Consider the following 23,266-nt stretch of genomic DNA (forward strand, 5'->3'; position numbering starts at 1 on the left):
GGCTCCCAAGAGTGACCCCCAGTGTTACTTCATCGACACAACATCCCGTTCCCTCCATCAGGGAACGGAGGTTACGGAAGTAACCAGGATGATTTAAAGTTTTATTATAAGTATGGAAATAATATATTTTAAGCTTTAATGCAAAATATTCCAATTTATGCGAATATATAAAAAGTTTGAGACTCGATTGCATCATCCACAGTGCTTCATGGGATTAGCCACTTTCTGCATAGCTGTTTTGGTTCACTTTGCGTTTTGTTCGCGTTTTGTTCTCTGATTGGTGGATCATTCTTTGCATGATCATGGGTTGTGTAGTTCTTCAACAATTAAACGTTAAAAACAATGTGGACTGATGGCTTCAACAGAAGCATATACCAACGATTTACAATCTCAGAACTTGTGGTAGGTCTGTCTTAAAAGGTTTATAAGTTATCGATAAAAATAAATTTTCCTGTGGAAATGTTTTATTTCAGGAACCAGACTGTTACGCTCGTGTGTACTGTACGATAGTGCAAAGAGACAAAAACAAGCCTCACCGAATTTGCACCTCACTCACCCTCACAAACACATGAAAACACACTCATGCACATGGGCAGGCAGCCACAAACACTTACTCACACATTCTCACAAACACACACAGACAGGCAGACAGACTAGCAAACAGTAATTGACGCACTCTCACACATATGCACTTGCAGTCAGGCACAAATACACAAACACAATAAAACAAAACTCCCCAAAGCAGCAGCAAGGGAGCTTTTAAAAGAACCAAAACAATAACACACCCACTATTCATACTATTTCAAGGTTCCCAAAAATACAGCAGGGTCTGTCCTGCTTTCAGCCCAGAGATCTATAGATCAAAGCCTGTTTTATTTTGTCATTATCTGCCAAGCTATAAAAGTGCCAGAATAATTAAAAAAAATCTTCTATTGACCACTGTCACTGAACAATGGCGGCATTCATTATCACAGCTCTGCTTCATGGGTGTTAAGGAAATGAAAGCTGTAACTCTAAACCAACGGATACCCCTGTGTAGCCTGAATCCTCACATACACTGTGTATTTACTCATGCAGTGTTGCTCAGCCTGAACTCTCATTCGAATCAGCAAGATAAATGACTTGCACATTAATTCTTTCCCCATAGACTATTGCTTTCTACACAGAGATAAAATTATGCCATCTCTGCTGAGTAGAGGTTATAGCTGTGGTGAGAAAATGGGGTTGTGGGCTGATGTGTCTTCTCTGAGAGTAAACTGCCAATTTGGGTGGGTGGGGTGCCAGCACTCTAAAAATGACAGTCAGACATCAACAGCTCCTACGCTGTATGCACTTGCCTCAATCAATCTGACATCATACCCCCCTTGTTACTGTAAATCCCTGTACACAACATCAGTGACTTTGTCGCTGCATGCCTGCAGTCTCTGTACTAATGGTTGCTAATAGGCATTTCCACTGTTGGTTATTGTTGAGCTATACAACTGGCCAGAGCTTTTAAAAATCTGATTACAATTGAGACACATTATCTGTAAAAATAAGATATATTTATAATTTGACAAGGAATCAGCTGCTAAAAATAAACACACTGGAGAGTGATTTTAGGGCTGTCAAATTAACATACTAAATTAGTGTGATTAAATATATTAAAATGAATGCAATTAATCATGCCCCCAACCTCTATGTCAATTCTGTAATAAGGAATGTTCCTACCGTCAAAGCAATTCAAGCTTTATGTATAACCTTGATGCAGGAGGGGGCAGTCACAGTTCCAGATTTACAGGCAACACATCGAACCATGCTCTTGTGCTCAATGACAGTTGGATTGAGCACAAAATAATGCAGGGATCTCGAGACGAAGTTTGCGCAGTTTCAAACTACATTTAACTAATAGGTTGATGTTCAATGATATGGAAATAATACAAACAATATTTTCACTTTTAAAGCCAATTTTTTATGCTGTTGCCACAATATAATGTAATTATAATAATGATAATGTAGTGTATTTCAATTATATGATGTATAATATTTATTAAGCCTCTATATTATATTATATTATTTTAGTTATACAAATATTTTTTATTATTTTAAATATTCTAAATTACCTTTATATTGGGGCCTTTCTCAGTAAATATTGTTATGCAATTAATTGCGCTTAATTAACCGCACATCAAGTAATTAATTTGATTAAACATTTTAATCAATTGAGAGTTTTTATATAAACTGCAGCAGTGCTAAATTCATCATATCATGAACCAGATGAACGATCTATCAGTGTATTACTGAAACTTACTTAGAATGCGACCAGTTCTGACATGGTTTCCAATGCATAATTGTTTTAATTATATCCATGTATGTGGTTGCAAACAAATCATATAAAACAGGGAGCATGTGCACTTTCATTCAAAATTATCATCATATTTTTTTAGGAATTAAGTGCATTCACATCGTAAAATTTATATTTTGCAAGAATAATAGTGTCTTAGAGAAAGTGAGAGAAAGTGTCATCGGAGGCTCTTTTGTGAATCAAACAATTCAAGAACTCAATAAAAATAATTTGCAATGAGTGTTCAAAATGTTCAGTTCACATTGGGAGGAGGATGTCCACAACCAGTAACCTTCTCTCATTCAGTTTGCAGCACAGCATCATTTGGGAAATTTCTCTGGTAAATCATGATGGTAACAGTGATATGCTTGCAACTGGAAAAATATTCAAAGAAATTAATAGAATCTCTGAAGAAGATCTTTGACCGAAACACTTTTTACTACTGATTTGCAAGTTTTACTACGATTTTTCCCCTGTTGTACTGTGTATACACCTGTCCACGATGTGTTTATTGATGGATTTAACAGCATTAGCATTGAACATACGTTATATAGTGAAAGCGATTTACCGATGCCTATACTAAATAATGAAACTTAAATTAAAGAGCTAATTTCAAATAAGAAACATCACGTTAGAGGGCATAGCTTTTTTGAAATGCGCAAACTGCATATTTCCATGAACTTATCGCCCCATGTCAGTTGGGAGTTGGGAGAAAAAAATACTTTGAAAAAATAAATGCAAGCAGCAAAGAAACTTTTCTAAATAAGTATAGGCTATGGTTTAAAAAGTAAACAAAGCTTCTTCTTTTTTAAGGTTAATTTCACTCATTTAATTATTAGATACTTTTTTCATTACTTATTTAATTTCAATTCTATCAAAATGTAGTCATAATAGTTTGCCTGAAAGAACACAACACATTCAGATGTCTTACACATGATTTACACGTGGTTGGGAGCAGGTGTAAATTTTGTTCGTACCAACTAACATTTCGTAAATTAAAAAAAAATCAATGAATCCGAAAATGTACATCAGAATGGCTTTACGAACAATTTACACAAAAATTTGTTCTGCGCATGTTTTCTGAATGGGGCCCATTATGTGTAAAAAAGATGAACATAGATTAGCTACAATGTCCTAAATTTACATTTAAAAGGAAAATTTTAAGGAAAAATTAGTTGGAGCCTTGGCTTAGCATTTTAAGTACACATGGATCTGAGGTGCTCATGTGGGTCAAACAGGTTCAAATCTGGCTCTCTACATTTTCCGATCCCAATCCCCACTCTTACCCCCATTATTGCTTGTCCTCTCTCTACTGATCCTCAAAACATTCAGTGCAACAAGTACATTCTGATCATGGATTATATTTCATGGCATTTCATGCCACGGTAAGATGAATTTAGAGCATAAGTGCATGAGGGGAATGGCAGAAGCACAGCATGAAAAATAAGTCTCTGAATCATGTCAGGGACATGATGCTGATAGGAAGATTCCTGTGGGCCAATGAACAGGGACAATGAACACAAAGGTGCTTCAGACAAGGTGCACATTAAGACCTGATTTAAAGGCTTGTTGTGAAAACGTTTCAGACAGATTTGTGAAGGCAGTGCATCTCAGTACCACAGGCACTAAGTGTGAAGGTCACTGGCATTAACAGCCACACAAATACAACCTCTCATTGCGGCCAGAGCTGAGGCCCAGCAAAGCCAAAGCAGAAGGCTTTCACAGTATTCAGAGATAAGCTAAATGAGCTAGATGAACATTGCTACATGACTGCCATCTGCTGTATAATTTTACCTTGTCATCTCTTGTACTGAATCACACACACAAACACACACACACACACGTGGGGTATCTGTCGCAGCAGAGTTAAACATCTCTGCCAACTATAACAGCTTTTCAATTGACCATGGATCATACCAGGCTTGGAGGTCTATTGCATCCAGCTGCAGGGGCAGGTTTATGATTTCTGAGGCCCCAAGCAACGATCCAACCCGGGGCCCCATTTCAAAAGATTTAGCAAAAAAAAAAAAAAAATGTATTTGACATTTTATTTTTAAATTCTTCCTATCAGCCGTTGTAGCCAAGTACATTCAAAATATTTAATTAAATACAAATCTAAAGATAATGAATGCATGTTTTCCACAATACAGTGATAAAAAAGCAATATTTACCTACATATATGTTTACAAAACACTTTTTTTCTTTGTGTGTGTGTGTCAAGGCAGGTTTAAGTGGTTTACAAGGACTTTTTATTTAGGTTACAAACTGGTAATTACAAGGGTATAATGCTGTAAATGTGGTTTATGAGGACATTTCTAGTGTCCCCATAATTCAAATATATTAAAAGAACATACTAAACAATGGTTTATTGAAAATGTAAAAATGCAGAAAGTTGTTGTTGTTGTGTGTGTGTGTGTGTGTGTGTGTGTGTGTGTGTGTGTGTGTGTGTGTGTGTGTATGCGTGTGTGTGTGTGTGTGTGTGTGTGTGTGTGTGTGTGTGTGCAAAACCTACTACTTCACCCAGTGACATTTTAAAATTCAGTTGTTCTAGTATTTATTAATATTATATCCCAACAATTATTTATTGTTGTCCAGATTGTCATTATAATATGATACAGTTTTATTATTATTACTTTGAGGATTTGTTGTATACAAAAGTAATATAGTTCTGTCTAATTTACTTTCACCTGGAGTTTATAGTCTAATGCTGCAGTGTATTTTCATCATGTTGCAAAAGGCTGTATTTTATGTAGACTAAGCATCGTAGTTTACATTCGTTACAGTATTGTAACAGTAAACATACGCCACGGTGGCCCCAGCACACTAGAACATAGTTTTAAAAAAAACATTGCCGTTTATCAAGCGCTCAAACTTTGCTTGGTGCTTTGTGACACCTGCGCTAAAACAGTCTTGACGCATCGCAACGAATTAAACAGAATGCATGTGTCTCGACATGCGTTTTTGAAATCTGTTATTTTTAACTTGATACAGTGTGTAAAAATGTGCCGGTCCTGCTGGAGACACTGAAGAAACAGCGAGAAGCGATACAGCAGTCAAGGACATTCGTCCAAGTCAAGTCAAGTCAATTTTATTTGTATAGCGCCTTTCACAACACACATCGTTTCAAAGCAGCTTTACAGAATATCAGCATTAACAGACGATAAAACTGTGATGACTATCAAATCAATCCAACGTGTGTTAACATAAGAAAACAATGGAACTACAGAATAGATGCACGCAAAAACACGTCCAGTGTGAATGGCCCCTCATCCTTTTGCGTGTATCTGTGTGAGTGAGCATGCGTGGGCAAAACAAGTTCAGAAGGTCTGTGCTCTGAGACCGCATACAACATGTCTGTACCCAGAACAACATGTCACCCCTCAAGCAGTTTTTGAGGGCCCCACACAATTGCTTGTTTGCATGGTGGTTAAAACAGCTTCTGTCTAGCTGGATTCAAAGGCAGTCTTCCATGACCTGATAACCAGGAGTTTTTAAGGTTGAGGATATTTGTAGTTTAGTCTAAATATGGGATTCAAAAGTTTGAATCCACCTGTGAAAATGCTTCTATTTTTCTATTTTAATTGATTTTCCATTTCAAATTATTATCAGAATAACAATTTGAGAAAATACTAAGATTTTTTAGTATTTGGTATGTTTCCCTTTTGCTTTAATTACAGCATACACCTGAACTTGCATGGACTCCACAAGTTTGCACCAAACCTGATGATCCACTTTAGAGTATTTTGTCTTTGTGCTAAGAAGTTAACATCCTCAATGTCAAATTTGCATATTTGATTAGTGTCCTATAGTGTCCTATAGTTTTATGATATAACAATTCTCTCTTTTTTTTTTACATCTTTCAAAATTCAAAAGCTTTGTTAGTTTCAAGGTTGGAATCACATTTTGAATCCCAGATTTTCGACGTGTACTTTTGAACCCCACTGTATGTCACCAATAGTTCCTATTATTGTGTTGCTTGCTACCACATAAAGTGGGCAGTTCTTGTTCTCTGATAAGGGACACAAACATTTTTGCTGAGCAGATATTGTTCAGGTTTCTTGATAGAGTGTTTCAGAAAAAACCCTCCTTTATAACCTTATATGTTTCTTGCTGAGGTCTTCAAAACACACACAGCTTGTGCAGCTGTGACTCAATGACAGGATTAATGTGCAATTCATTTATTGGATTCATTACCACACTCCGTGAGCATTAATAAAGTCTTAATTGTCCTGTCTAAACTCAATCAGTTAATTATGACTTTTAATTTTCTTGATTTCCACATTTTCTCCATTGCAGTTCATCATCTTATTATGAATTTTAATAGACTAAGTGCTCTGCTGTTGCTGCCTGTCAATTTGACAGAATAAATACATTTCATGAAAGCTGCACTCTCACACTGCACCTTGCTTCGAAAACATAAACCTCAAATGTCAAATTTTTGTGTATTTCATAAAATAAAAAAACGGATGGTTTTGACTCTAAATTCTGATACTGTAACTATTTATTGATCATTGTTTTCTTTTATCATAAAGTATTGATGGGGCCATCCATTTATAAATCATTTGAGGATTACACTGATTTTACCACGACTAAAGGGGTGTGTCCCTTCACTGTGGTAAAATTCCCTGTGGTTTTTATGAGCATAGACCATAAAAAGAAGATACTTTCAGATGGGTATGTACCGTATATTCTGAAATAACATTGAGGCGGGATGTCATAATCTTATACACATTACAGCATCCATAAGTACCATCCCTCTGGCTTGCTATCCTTGTCACATCTTGTGTCAATAAATCTAAAATGTTCTCCTAATCATAGATCACACCATTACAATGGAGCAGTAGAGCAGCAGTGGTGAGGATTTGATTTATGAAGAAGGAAGTGCTTGTTGTTGTGCTCCCTCCCATCTTTAATAAAAGGATATGAAAGCTGGCTTCATTGGAAAGTTATTCAGTGAAAGAAAAAACAGTGAGATATTTCAGAAACTGCTATTACCACCACAAGCATCTTTGGATCAACTTGTTTCAGTGATCAGGTAAGATCACTGATGAACAAGAAGTTTATTCAATTTTTAAGCTGAACTGTGTAATTTTTTTTATTTGTAATATATTTTCTCTTATCCCACCTATATTTGCAGAGACAAATACAGTATAATTAAGCCTTCATAGGTTGATTCCCTTCAAAAGTGTAAACACTGCATCACAATCAAAGCATTCCTTTTGTTTGTTGAGCATCCTGACACAGTAACATTGGCTAAACCAATGGGATGAGTTTGGGGCAGGACTGCTTGCTTGTCCAACCATTGTTCATGAAACTTGAAAATAGTCATTTTTGGTATTTCATTTGGTGATGATAGTGGCATGGAAACTACACACTTCAGCTTTAACTAACTGTAAAGGGATTAATAGAAAGGAGGAGGCGAGAACAGGCTTGAAAATATAAATAATATTTTAATAAGAAACTTAAACAAAAAGACAAACACACAAAGGTGTCGGACAGCTGTCCGTAAATCTCTCTCACTATTGCATTGCCGTCTTCGGTCAGTCTTTATCACTCTCGAGGGCTAATTAGCCTGATTAGGGGCCGGGTGTGCGGAATCACTACCCCGCCCTGCCCTCTGCCCTGCCACACTAACACAAACCTTTTAAATTGGCATTGAACTACACTCACTGAGCACTATCAGGAACACCTGTACACCTACTTATTCATGCGATTATCTAATCAGCAAATCTTATGGCAGCATTGCAATCCATAAAATTATGCCGATACGGGTCAGGAGCTTCAGTTAATGTTCACATCATCCATCAGAATGGGGAAAAATGTGATCTCAGTGATTTCAACCATTGCATGATTGTTGGTGCCAGACGGCTTGTTTGAGTATTTCTGTAACTGCTGAGACTTTCTTGTACAACAGTCTATAGATTACTCTGATTGGTACCAAAAACAACATGTTGAACCTTGAGACAGATGGGCTATGACATTTGAAGACCACATCAGGTATTAGTGCTAATAAAGTGCTAAGTGAGTGTAAATCATAGTCCCTTTCAAGGCAATTCAATCCACTCGGCGGCCATCTTTGAAACATTTTCGGTCAGGCTGGGCAGCATTTAAACAAGCAGCATAAAAGTACAGCTCCTATCTACTTTAATGGGGAAAGACCAGAATCTACAAAACTGTTGGTCAAGGTTCAATCAAAGAACATATTTCAAATCAGCAGTAAGTTCTGACAACAATGGTATCATAAATTGACCTTCTTTAGTTCAGATCACACTTAAAAAATGCTATTTTTCAGGCTAGTTCAGCTAATGTCCATTCTTGAGTCGATTGATGGCAATTTCTGTATCTAAAAGCTGATTGGCTCTTTTACCTGTAAGGCGGGACTTCCTTTACTACAACCATTGAGCGTTCCATTCATTTTAATAGAAGTCGTTAGTCTCTGCTAAATAGTCTCTGACTATTTACGGAGGTCAGCATACAGTTAGGTCTGCTGTGCTTGTAGATGTGCAGCTGTAACCCATTGGAGTAAAGGGCTGTTTATGTTTATTTAGCATGGCTGTAAAATCTTGCCATTTAACACTTGGAATGTATACATTAATGTGCATTAATGTGTCATTTGGAAGAGGGTGCAGACAGCTTTAGTGACTCTACATAGTTATGAGTCCCGAGATAGATATGAACAATCCAGTAAAGTGTTAATAAATTGTCTTAGTCTGCCTTGAGGGCACAATTGTTCTCCCAGTATTGGATTCCACAAGGGTCCATGTAAAATACTGCTTCTCTGTATAATGAGTCATTGTGACTGGCATGGAAATTTTAAAGCTACAATGATAGTAACGTATTCAGCATAAACTCCTTTTTTATTTGAAATTAAGTTTATGAAAAAAGTGTAAGAGATTTGGTGGAGCAAAAATAAAACAGCTTGCCATATTGTGTCTGAAATCTCAGTTACTCTATATTATCATACTGCTCTCTGGAATACTTGACTAATTTAGATTTCTGTGTTCAAATATTTTTGTATAATGATGTGTAATTGACTGTTGTTCCATATGCACAGTTTGCGTTACATTTTCTCACTCTCTATCATTATATGATAATGATGATTGTAACAATATCTTAGCAGGTATGTTACGTATTGAATGGAGAAAGTTCTTGCTGATGGCAGGTCCTCTGGAGACAATGCCTCAGGCTTTAGTGCCCTCATTAAGAAAAGTAGGTCAGGCAGTGTGAGTGTATATGTCTGAATGAGAGACAAGAGACAGTTCACCTCTGTCTTGCCTTAAAGTGACAGGTGAGAAAGAAAGACATTGTATGAAGAGACAGGGCCTACTGCATTTGACCTCCTAATAGATTAAGTGAAGAAAACAATGGATAGTGCATGGCTTTTGATTTTGTACTTCAAGCCTGTGAGATAGGGGGAAAGGGGGAGGTTGGATGGGGAGAGTGGGTTTTTCTGGCCTGTCCCCCAGCATGCTCTACTGCAGCAGCATAGTGCAAACCTGCATACTAGTGCCAAAGAGAGAGGGAGAGAGAGATGGGTCAGGCAGGGTTCCTGTGTGTTTAGTATGCCACTCTGAATCGCCTTGCTCTCACTCCAGCATTAACATTCACAGTGGCACTGGTAGTAAGGCCTTCACAACCGTCACCATGGTTACAGCATATATCATGCAACAATCATGGAGAGCGAGCTGTAATAGAAATTCCAATGAGATGTTTGTGTGTGCTCTTACCACTAAAAAAACATCTGCACTGATGAGTAAAGTGCACTGGATCTCATTCCACTGTCCCCCACTGCACACTCCAGTGGACGATGACCGAACTCATAATGCATTGTGGCAAAACTCTCCAAATAATAGGATAAATCCAACTAAAGCAAAGGATGATCTTTATACTGCTGCTCTTGTCCATTGAGCTGATGATGTTTCTCGGAATGCTCAAACAAACAGAACAATGTTTTGGCACAGTGTGTACACTTTTTGGATGAATCAAACTACGAATGGAGTTCGTTGTGGTAGTCACAGGGATTTGGGGAATAAATAGCCTGAAGTGTCTTTATTTGTATTTTTTGTATTTTTTTTTTCATTAATAAGCCAAATTCTCACAATTGGAATAAGGGAAATGCGTGTACATTTAATTTTACAGAGTGACTATTCCCACCCAGGTGTAAATAGCACATGCCTCACAGCGCAGCTATTTGCACCTTAATAGTCTATTGAAAACATAGACATTTTCGACAAACTGTGTTATATGTGTCGCTTCAGTGGCGTGGGAAGTAACACTGGTGCGACCTTAATTTTTCGACCCATGTTCAATTCCACGTGTCGCACTATTTTTCCCATTCTGTTGCCGGTCTCCTCTCACAATATTTAATAGAAAATAGCATCTACCTTTTTTATGACTTTGTGTTTTGCGAGCCACGGCTGCTTTTTGATGAAGCATTGAAGATGGAATGATTAAGTCTTGTGTATACAAACACACACAATCTGCTGTCTAAACTTTAATTACATATTCTTACGCTAGCACACATAAGCTATTATAAGAAACAGCTGAACTAACATGCTCACAGTGACACATACCATACTAACTGCTAAATTAAGTACTGACTGCAGGTTCATAAAGATGATCCTCTTACTTAAGGTGAAGCGTGTTGCTTTTTTAAGTTAAAATACTTTAACTTAGACTCAAGATGGCGCCGAGTATGGCTGCTGCGTTGCGAGCTCCGTTACAACACTGCGGTTTATTGTTTGTTTTGTTTACAGTTCTTTGTTTTTTTGGCACAGTATCCTATTATTTGTTTTTTTGTCTTGGATGTTGTCTGCCTTATTGTTTACGACAGACAAACGCTTTTGGACATTAGTTCTACAATCACACATCGAAAACCGGACTTCAAATTCCTTAATGCCGACCCGCTGTTTACAAACACGCCGGCGGAGCCCTTTGTCTGTGCTGCTCGGCCGCGGAAACGCAGAAGGAAAAGAGGAAAACGAGCCGGCGTTCTCATCAGAGTAAGACGTCGTGCAAATCGACCCCCGCTACCCAGTATACTACTGGCAAATGTTCAGTCTCTGGACAACAAACTCTGCGAGCTGAGAGCGCGGATCTCTTTCCAACGAGAGACGAGGGACTGCTGCGTTATGTGCCTTACAGAAACCTGGCTGTCTACGGAGATTCCAGACTCGGCCATCGAAATCACGGGCTTTTCCGTGCACCGAGCGGACAGAGCTAAAGACCTCTCTGGTAAAAGCAGAGGTGGTGGTGTATGTTTTATGATCAACAAATCATGGTGTGATCAGAGGAACGTACATTTCATCAAGTCTTTTTGCTCTCCTGATCTGGAATATCTCATGCTTCTGTGTCGACCATTCTGGCTGCCGAGGGAATTCACAGCGGTTATCATCACAGCTGTGTACATCCCCCCGCAAGCCGACACAGACCGGGCACTCAGGGAACTGTATGGGTGTATAAGTGAGCAGGAAACCGCGCACCCTGAGGCTGCGTTCATTGTTGCCGGGGACTTTAACAAAGCCAACTTCAAAGCAATCGCCCCAAAATACCACCAACACATAAAGTTCAACACACGAGGGGACCGGGTTTTGGATCATTGTTACTCTCCCTTCCGGGAAGGCTACAAATCCCTCCCCGCCCCCATTTGGCAAATCGGACCATTCTTCCGTTCTGCTTCTGCCCGCTTACAGGCAGAAACTGAAACAGGAAGCACCCACCCTCAGAACGATCCAGTGCTGGTCGGACCAATCAGACTCTGCGCTACAAGACTGTTTTGATCACGCGGACTGGGAGATGTTCCGGTCCGCCTCTGATGACGACATCGAGGTTTACGCTGACAGCGTAACGTGTTTCATCAGGAAGTGCGTAGAGGACGTTGTTCCGACCAAAACTATACGGATATACCCCAACCAGAAACCATGGGTTAACGGCGATGTTCGCGCGGCACTCACTGCGCGGACCTCCGCTTTTAATTCTCCTAACACGGAGGAGCGTAAACAAGCCAGTTATGCCCTCCGTAACACTATCAGTGCAGCTAAACGCCAGTACAGGCACAAACTTGAAAGTCAGTTCAACACCACTGACTCCAGAAGTATGTGGCAGGGAATTAACACAATCACGGACTACAAGCGGAATAAAGTCTCCGCCATGAACACCGCTGCATCTCTCCCGGACGAACTTAATACATTTTATGCTCGTTTTGAGGACAGTAACACCGCCCTCGCGGAGAGAGCACTCGCTGCTGACGCTACAGAGGTTGATTCACTCTCCGTCTCTGTTGTGGATGTAACCCGATCATTCCGACGGGTGAACATCCGTAAAGCCGCGGGTCCAGACGGCATTCCGGGCCGCGTCATCAGAGCGTGCGCGAATCAACTGGCTGGTGTTTTTTTTTTTTTTTTTTTATTGAACACAAGAACAGAACAAAAAAAAAAACAGAATATACATCTATAATGGCATTAGTAAGTACAGATAAATAAGTATTAGGCAAGGCACATATCAGTTAAAATAAAAAATTAAATTAAAAAACTTATATAAAATAAAAATACAAATACAGAGGGGTCTCTTTATTCCTCTTTTAAGAGCTCAAGGTCTCTTATTATTCCAGCCAATTGCTGGGCCTTTTTACTTTTTACACATTCCAGGGCTGGAAAGAAATTACAAATTAAGTCTCTTTTAAATATAGAAAAATAAGGTTTCGTCTTCATGCATTTTGACTTATAAATAAAAAATTTGCCCAGTATCAACATTACATTAACAAGAAAATCAGTTCTTTTCTCTTCCAACATCATTCCAAACACAACATGTTCCCTAGTAAAAGTGGGCAGTGATCGAATCCTTGATTCCAACCAATAGGACATATCTTCCCAAAAAGTATTTGAAGACAGACAAGAAAAAAAAAGATGATCAGTTGTCTCTATGTCAATTTGACAAAAAGTGCAGGCATTTACTTCAAAATTAAATCGTTGTCTTAAAAATTCACTTGACGGGTACACCCCATTGAATATTTTAAAATGAGTTTCCTTAGCTTTAGGAGCCACTGGAAAGCTAATATACTGTGTTCGCAATTTTCTAATAGTTTGTTTATCATAAGATTGCAAAACACAGTTATTATACAGAAGTGTCGGATATACTATAGAATTGAAACAAGAGTGGATAAGTTTGTTGGGAAGCATTGCTCTGAGGTCATTACCATTGAAAAGAAGGGATGGAAGTTCACAAGGTCCATCAGGTATGTTGACAGAAGTGTTTTGTACAAGATTTATAAAACTTTTTGGAATCGCATTTAAGACACGCTCAAAATGTTTATGCGTTCACATTGTATATTATATTTAGCACAAAAGTCTTTAAAAGTTAACAATCTCCCATCTTCATCTATCAAATGAAGAACTGACCAAATACCTTTCTCAAGCCACTCAAGAACACATAGAGACTTATATTTAGAAACAATAAATCTATTGTTCCATATTGGGATTTTATGTGGAGAAAAATTGTGGTTATATAATAACTTCCAATATAATAAAATCTGTTGGTGAAAGGAAGATAATTTGATTGGCAGTCTGGAAACAGTATAATCACATCTCAATAAAAAATCAATTCCACCCAATTTTCTAAATATACCTCTGGGAATGCAAAACCAGAAACTATTTTCATTTGTTATAAAATTTTTAGCCATTTGACCTTTAACATACCATTTATACAATCGAAGTCAAAGGCTTGTAATCCACCATTTTCATAATCTTGTATAAGTCGTGCCCTCTTTATATAGTGCACACGTTTTCTCCATATATAATTGAAATTAATTTGATTAATGGCCTTAATAGCTATATTAGAAATAGAGAGGCAAGATGCAGGATAGATACACCTAGAGAGACTTTCCATTTTAGTTAAATAAATCCTTCCAAAGATAGACAAATCCCTTTGCATCCATGCATCAAGCCTGCCTTTGCATTCATTCCATCTGTTCCAGACGTTTTGCTTTTCCATCATGACTTCATCCTTAGAAATGTTTATGCCTAAATATTTGATAGTCGACTTAATCGGAATATTATATGCAATTTTAAGAGGGCATTCACGTATGGTAATAATTTCACATTTAGCAATATTAAGTTTTAAACCTGAGAATTTAGAAAAATAGCTAACCATCTCAATTACTTTAGGAACCTGGTCAAGACCTTTTAAAAATAATGTTGTATCATCAGCCAATTGACTAAGTATAATTTCCTGTCCAAACACATTTAATTTTTTAATACTTGAGTTTTTAATTAAGAGAGCCAACATCTCTGTAGCCAGAATAAACAACGAGGGTGAGACGGGCAACCTTGTTTAACTCCTCTCTTGATATCAAATCTGGGTGAAGTACCTGTTGGTAGGGCCACTGAACTATTGGTATTTGTGTAAAATAACTGAATAATATTACAAAAATGTTCACCAAACCCATACATTTTCAAACATTTAAAAATAAATGAATGTTCTAACATATCAAAGGCTTTATAAAAATCTAAAAATAATATAACCCCATCATCCTCAATTTCTTGATTATATTCCAGCAAGTCCAAAACCAATCGAATGTTGTTATGTATAGATCGGCCTCTAATGAATCCAGTTTGTGTCTCCCCAATAATTTTGGATAAACCAAGTTTCAATCGATTATTATATATGTGGGTTAGTAATTTATAGTCAGTGTTTAGCAAAGTTATAGGTCGTAAATTGTCCAACAATCTAGAGTCTTTTCCTGGTTTGGGAATAAGTGTGATTAGGCCTTGTCTCATTGAATTAGGCAAAACCACGACTTTAGTAATTTCCTGAAAAAGTGCAAAAACAAATTCCCTTAATAAATCCCAAAAATGGCTGATAAAAATTAGACGTAATACCATCTGGGCCAGGTGATTTATCCAATGACAGACACATAACAGCAGAATCAAGCTCTTCAATTGTTAAATCTGCATCACATATCGTTTTGAATTGATCATCTACATGAGGAACAAATTCTCCAATTTTTTCAAAAGGGAATTAGGGTCTAATATTGAAGAGGATGAAGAATATAAATCCTGATAAAAGTTGGCGATTTCTTTAGCTATCAGTTGTGAATTAGAACACTCTGTCCCATTAATAACTAATGTTTTAACAGAGTTTCTTTCTTGCCGCTTTTTTCTAACCTACAGAAATAAGCAGAGTTTTTCTCCCTTTTTCCATCCAATTAGCTCTTGATCTAATGTATGCTCCCTTAGCTTTTCTCATATAGATTTCATCCAACTGTGATTGCAAAAATAACAACCTTGATCTATCATCCTCCGTTAAAATTAATTTGTTAGAATATTCATTTATCTCTTTAATAACAGAGGTCTCTTTTAAAGTATACGATTTGTTTAGCTGTTTACTATAAGAGATAGATAACTGTCGAACTTTGTATTTAAAGAATTCCCATTTACTTGTCCAGGAAACCAAGCTATTATCATTCAAAATATTTAAAACAGTATCTTTAACCAATTTCATATAATCTTCATTTCTGAGAAGGTTAGAGTTAAACTTCCAATAACCCTTGTTACGGAAAGGTTTATTTTTATGATATATCATCAATTCAATTGAACAGTGATCTGTTAGGGAGCTGCCGATATACTAGATATAGTTTGATAAGGCAAAAAACTATGAGAAATTAACCAAAAATCAATTCGGGACTTGCAAGAAGCATCAGGTTTAAACCAAGAAAACTGTCTTAGATAGGGGTTTGACTCACGCCAGGGATCTATTAAACCTTGATTATTACAAAAGTTTTGTAATAATAAATTGTAATGATTTACATTATATTTAGTTGGCGACCTATCTAACCACTCATCATTCACCATATTAAAGTCACCACCCAATATAATAAAATCAGTAGCATACTTTGTTTTCATTTCCTCTAATATCAGTGACATTTCTGAAATTAAAGATTTGTTTTGGGATAAATTGTTATAACCATACACATTTCCTAAGATAATGTAACAATTTTCAATTTTTGAATGCAAAATAACCAGTGTCCATCCAAGCTAGATCTTGACTCGACAAGTTTCCCAGGAAAATTGTTAAAGAGAAAAGAAACACCTCCTGAGCGAAGTTGTGCCATGAGCAAATAAAATTGGTTCACCCCACTGACTAGACCAAAAAGTACGATCACTGCCACATGAATGAGTTTCCTGCAAAAGAACACATTGAGCTTTTCTTTCTTTACAGAACAGAAATGTAGCTTTTCTTTTTGTACTGTCTCTTAGACCCCTAACATTTAGTGAAAGAAAAGAAATGCAGCTATTAAGTTTAAACATAGAAAAAAAAAAAAAAACCAATATTAACAAAACACCATTAACAAACCCTATTGGGAATAGAATAACTCTGGTTATTAGGATTTAACACAAAATTAAACAAAATAATATGAACTGATGCTCTGGCAGATAAGTTTTATATTCAGTTCTTATAGCTTACAGCCTCTTCATTGTTTCACGGCAGTAATCAGCCCACACTTTGATTTGTAGTTGAGATTAAACGGCCGTCAATGTATCCCAAAGGACCGCGATAGTACGCCTTCTTTCCGGCGCTTCTGGCTTCCTGGATGAGCGGCCAAAGAGCTGCACGAGCGCTCCGGTCCTCGGCTGACAGATCCTCCGCGAACCTGATTCCACGTTCAGTGCACAGCTGCGAGTTCTTTGTAGTCTTCCAGAATTCGTCTCTGTATTTACGCATAGTGAACTGAACAATCATTTGACGGTGTCTTCCACTCTCCTTTTTTCCAATCCGGTGAACTGAGTCAACAACATCTTCCAACTTCTGTGCCAGATGTGGAGCTATGGTACCCAAGAGTTCGGTCACCTCCTTCCGTGTATCCTCGTCAACATGCTCTTTCATCCCTTTAATCCGAAGATTCCATCTCCGCTTATAACGCTCAAGCTCGGACGTTTTCAACCTTAAATCCTCATTAGACTTCTCAAGAACTGCGGTTTTCTTTTCCAAGACGGCATATTTTTGCTTGTATTCCTTAATCTCCGCTGCATTAAACTCTACTGATTTGGAAATGTTCACAATCATGATGCTGTTTTGTCTAATTTTGTCTGCGATGTCTTCCAGCGTTCTATCTTGAGAGTCGAATCTTACCTTTAAGGAGTTAATCGCCTGCAGCAAAGCTGCATTGGAGATTTCACACTCATCTGGTTTTACCTTTTTTTGAGGAGTTTTGGTTGGAGTAATGTGAGAAGCATCCCGTCGTCTTTCCTTTGGGTTCTCTCGTCCGTAATTATGATCCATTTCCATGGGTACACTTTGGGCTTTGTTTGCTGAATGGGCCATGTTCCCGTCAACGTTTAATCTTTCAATTTAAAGCTCATCAAAAACAAATGAATGCAATAGTAACGTGTTTAATTGGTCATTAAGTTTCTGAGACTGGTTTATGAGAAGGTAGCAATAAAAAAAGTATAAATTGAAATAGTTCTGCCAGAGCTCAGCAAAACATGTGCGCCTAGCTCGCCATCTTGCCGGAAGTCTGGCTGGCTGGTGTTTTTACGGACATTTTCAATCTGTCCCTCTCCCTGTCTGTAGTCCCCACATGCTTCAAAACATCAACCATTGTGCCTGTACCGAAGCAAGCTATAATCACATGCTTAAATGACTGGCGTCCTGTTGCTCTGACCCCCATCATCAGCAAATGCTTCGAGAGGTTAATCAGAGATCACATCTGCTCTGTTCTGCCCCCCTCTTTGGACCCATTGCAGTTTGCCTACCGCAACAACCGCTCCACTGATGATGCCATTGCATCTACAATACACACTGCTCTCTCCCATCTGGAAAAAGGAACACATATGTGAGAATGCTGTTTGTAGACTACAGCTCAGCATTCAACACCATAGTGCCCTCCAAGCTTGATGAGAAACTCCGGGCTCTGGGCTTAAACAGCTCGCTGTGCAGCTGGATCCTGGATTTCCTGTCAGGCAGACGTCAGGTGGTTAGAATGGGCAGCAACACCTCCTCATCACTGACCCTCAACACTCGAGCCCCGCAGGGCTGTGTTCTCAGCCCACTCCTGTATTCCCTGTACACACATGACTGTGTGGCAACACATAGCTCCAATGCCATCATCAAGTTTGCTGATGATACGACGGTGGTAGGTCTGATCACTGACAATGATGAAACAGCCTACAGAGAGGAGGTGCACACTCTGACACGCTGGTGTCAGGAGCACAACCTCTCCCTCAACGTCAGTAAAACCAAGGAGCTTGTTGTGGACTTCAGGAAGAAAGACGGAGAACACAGCCCCATCACCATCAATGGAGCACCGGTGGAGAGAGTCAGCAGCTTCAAGTTCCTCGGTGTCCACATTACTGAGGAACTCACATGGTCCGTCCACACTGAGGCCGTTGTGAAGAAGGCTCACCAGCGCCTCTTCTTCCTGAGACAGCTGAGGAAGTTTGGAATGAACCACCACATCCTCACACGGTTCTACACCAGCACTGTAGAGAGCATCCTGACTGGCTGCATCACCGCCTGGTACGGCAATAGCACCGCAGCACAACTGCAAAGCCCTGCAAAGGGTGGTGCGAACTGCCAGGAACATCATCGGAGGTGAGCTTCCCTCCCTCCAGGACATATACACCAGGCGGTGTGTGAAAAAGCTCGGAGGATCATCAGAGACTCCAGTCACCCAAGTCATGGGCTGTTCTCACTGCTACCATCAGGCAGGCGGTATCGCAGCATCAGGACCCGCACCAGCCGACTACATGATAGCTTTTTCCCCAAGCAATCAGACTGTTGAACTCTTGATCTATCAGGATCAATAATTAGCACTGCACTTTATTCAGCTATAATCTCACACTGGACTGTCAACATATTCTCCTCAATACAACTGCTATATATATATATACACATATATATTTCATATACTCCCACTTATTGTATTGTATTGTATATTCTGTTCTATATTCTGCATTGTATATAATTATTGTGTTGTGTAAGTATGTGTACATCTGATTTGTAAATTGTTTTGTGTAAGTATGTGTACATTTGATATGTAAATTGTTTTGTGTAAGTATGTTGTTTATTGTAATTGGTATATGTCTCTTCACTGTCATGACTGCTATGTTGCTCGGAACTGCACACAAGAATTTCACCTACTGTTGCACTTGTGTACATGGTAGTGTGACAATAAAGTGATTTGATTTGATTTGATTTGATTTCTCCTAACCCATTTTGTAAGTTAGAAATGATGATCACTGCTAGCAGAAATTAAAAAACTTTGGCATTTCTCTGGACTGATATGACCTGATATGGCTCTGAACCACACCACATAGTTGACATCAGAAAGTGAAAGGTTCTTTTCTGATTATAAGAACTACATAAAACACTCTGGGCGTGCATATCCACACAGGTTCTCGTACAGCTATCAATCAATGCTGACAGTTCAATTTCCTAAAGCCAGTCCTGAGAAATGGCATTGGCCTTATTGCCCTCACCCTTATCAGAGAGAAAGCTTTTTTAATGTTTATCTCAATAAAAGTTTTGAAATCTCATTTCATTTTTTTTTATGTACCCGCACAGGCCTATTAGTAAGGCTTAAGTACCACTTCATCAACAACAAACCTGTGTTCATTTTTAATTATATTATACTGAATGTCATTTAGCAGTATCATTAAATGTATTATTACAATGATCACACTTTTTTTGTTTGAGCTCATTTGTTTTTTACAGGTTTTGACAGTTCTTATATTTTACATTTACATTTACATTTGTGAGATGCTTTCATCCAAAGCCATGTTTTTTTTTTTTTTGCAACACAAGCAAGTGCCACAGTTCTGACAACAATCTTGGAGAAACTTTCTATTAAAAGAACTAAGAGCAAATTTATTTGTAAAAGAAATCCAGACAGGACATTTAACAAATGTAAAGTCATTCGCAGCCTTTGTAATGTGGACTTTAAATACCATAGAATCTCAACATGTATGCACTATAACCCACAACACTTGTCATTTATGCAAATTGTAAGGGGAAGCACATATACCTCTGGTTGGGATTCACTGACTGACCGAGCTGACCAAAGGTATTGGAACAGAGATTGTAAGAGAGTCTATAGCCTAATAACTGCTGCTAGACAGAAGCACAGAACAGATCTCTCTTATCATCTGGATGACAATGCAATATAGCCAGATGGGATGCCACTCAGAGGCAGCTTTATGAATCATAATTATTTAAATCTCTGTCCTGTTTATGTCAATCTAAGCACTGATACTGATTGTGTGTATTTGTTTTTCACAGTTTTTCACCACTGCACCATGCAGCTCTCAATGGGAATATAGAGCTTATATCCTTGCTGTTGGATTCTCAGGCCATAGTGGACATCAGAGACCATAAAGGTAAGGAGTGAGACCAGATTTGAAACAAAGTTCTATGAAATCTATCAAATCTGCTAGGACTGGGCGGTATTACAGTATATATCTTATATACTGTATATAGAGTTCCTGTAGCTCAACTGTTAGAGAAGATCATGGGTTTGATCCCCAGGGAACACACACACCGATAAAATGCATACCTTGTATGTTCCTTTTTAATAAATGTATACCCTGTAAGTTGCTTTTGATATTTGGCGTCTACCAAATGCTTCAATGTAAATATCATGCAATGTTTGATATTAGTCAGCTGGTAGAGATTCTGCTATCGTTTATACATTTATCGTATATAGCTGACAAAATCTGACAGCAAGCAGAAAACAATAGTCTGCAGAATGGCATGTTCAATGTGAACAGCTTCAGCTGACACACTGCACAACACTGTGCATGTCCGGTGTAGACATGGTAAGTTGTTTTAAGTTATTTATTCCAATAAATGAGCCTATATTTAGTAGTTGTGCAGTTAAACTCTCTTTTTTTCAAAACCTTTGGTTGTCAAGCAATGCTGTACAGTAACTCAGCACATTAATATAAAAATCAACTAATGCAAATGTACATACATCAGCTATTTTACAATTGCAAATTTGCTCTCCTTGCTCATGTGATATTGCTTAATTTTACAATGGCTGTGGCTCATCCAATCACATTTATAATGTTTTACTGTTTCAAGTCTTGAGTTTTTTACGCAAGTGTGATATGATGTGAAACAGCTGTTTTTGAACTTATCTTTTGGTTTGTTCCAATCAAGTTCCAAAAAAAGTCCTTTAATTTTTTTGAAGAATTAAAAAACTGGATTGTCGATGTATTAAATATCTAATAATAGATATTACTGCATGGTTATGTAAAATATACATCTTACATATAATATTTTGGGGTTAATTTCCAGTAAAAATAATTATATATTGTGGCAGGGCGGAGGGCAGGGTTGGGTCGTGATCGTACGCACCCGGTCCCGTATTAGGCTAATCAAGCCTCCCGAGAGGGATATAGGTTGACTGCAGAGGATCCCTCTCGGGAGGCTTGATTAGCCTAATACGGGACCGGGTGTGTGCGATCACGACCAGGCCCTGACCTCCGCCCTGCCACAATTATGTTAAATATCATTACCGTGCTATTAAATTACTCATACAGCGATATAAGTTCAGATCATTGGCATTCTCAAATCAAACATACTACATCATTTAAGCAACATTGCTAAAGATGCCCCATCTTCACAGTATGAAAATAATAAATTTTAGGAATATGTTGCATTTACAGGATATAAAAGGTCTCTCCTCATTTTCCAGGGATGCGACCTCTGCATTATGCAGCATGGCAGGGCAAGTCTGAGCCTATGAAATCGCTGCTGAAGTCGGGCTCTTCAGTAAACGGTCAGTCTGACGAGGGTCAGATCCCACTGCATCTGGCTGCTCAGCACGGACACTATGACGTTGTGAGTACACACTGACATAACACCATGCTCACTGTTCTTCAATGACTCTCTCTGTTCTTCACTGACTCCATATTAGCACTGATGTATGATAACAGATCAGAATGTATGGATACTGACAAACTTACGAGCACATGCTTTGAAGCTAGAGCATCCCACACACATGCATTTGATTTGAATGCAGGAGGCAGATACTTCACCTTGTCCTCAGCTTCACTGTTCCTCCCACTCTAACACTTAGAGAAGAGGCAGTTTGAGGAGATACTGTGGCCTTTATTCTTTATATCTTAAAGACTTTGCTCACATGTTTAAACATGAGCAGTGAATACTGCCTTATTTATGTATGAGACTTTTGTGCTGAGGGATAGGACTGTTTACCAACTGTCTTGACAGTATGGAACATGTGTCACTATATGTCCATCATCGTCAAACACTTTAGTACTGCTGTACATGTAAGCAGAGGCACAGCATGATGAGAGAAGGGTAGACATAATGGGTCTTATGAACAAAAAATAGTGAACTGTTCTCACACAAACATTCTCTCACAATATTTTCACTGGATTCACAACTGGTGCGTACATACATAAATGTGTTCTTACCCTTGCTCTGATACATCTGTCTTATTCTAAATGAGGGAGTGAGTGCCCTGACTTAGCAAAACACACAGATAAACCATCTCCATATAATTGCTTTTTTTCTAACCCAGATTGAGCTTAATCATATAACACACATCATTATTGTTACTCAAAAAAAAGTAGGGCTTATGGAAGGGTCATTTAGTTATTCAATTTATAAAAATAATATATAGACAAAAACATTTCAGCTTGACACATTTTATGTTTCAAAGGCCACAAGAAATAAGTTTGTGATGGTTGTATGTGTGGTTTGAGTTGAGCTACATTATATCCTAAAAGTATGTGTGAACTTATTGAGAGATCACGATTTCAGTTTGAAGAGGAGAGGTCAAGGAGGTGAAAACTTTGAACATACCAGCATCTAGCCTTTTTAAATTAGCAAATGGCTAATTATAAAAAATTAAAAACACAAAGCTGTTGTCATTTCTGTGGATTGACAGTAATCTCAGATAGCATATGTGTTTAAACTCTAATG

General features: G+C 38.2%; 1 protein-coding gene across 1 annotated transcript in view; it reads left to right on the forward strand.

The window, feature by feature from the left end:
• Positions 1 to 23,266, forward strand: part of caskin1 (CASK interacting protein 1) — a 158,053-nt gene that overhangs the window by 99,647 nt on the left and 35,140 nt on the right. The window contains exons 3-4 of the mRNA XM_052140113.1: positions 20,597 to 20,694; positions 22,014 to 22,159. Of these exons, the coding sequence (XP_051996073.1) occupies positions 20,597 to 20,694; positions 22,014 to 22,159 (244 nt within the window). The remainder of the gene's footprint in view (positions 1 to 20,596; positions 20,695 to 22,013; positions 22,160 to 23,266) is intronic.

This window comes from Xyrauchen texanus, chromosome 12, assembly GCF_025860055.1.
Source record: "Xyrauchen texanus isolate HMW12.3.18 chromosome 12, RBS_HiC_50CHRs, whole genome shotgun sequence".
NCBI lineage: Eukaryota > Metazoa > Chordata > Actinopteri > Cypriniformes > Catostomidae > Xyrauchen > Xyrauchen texanus.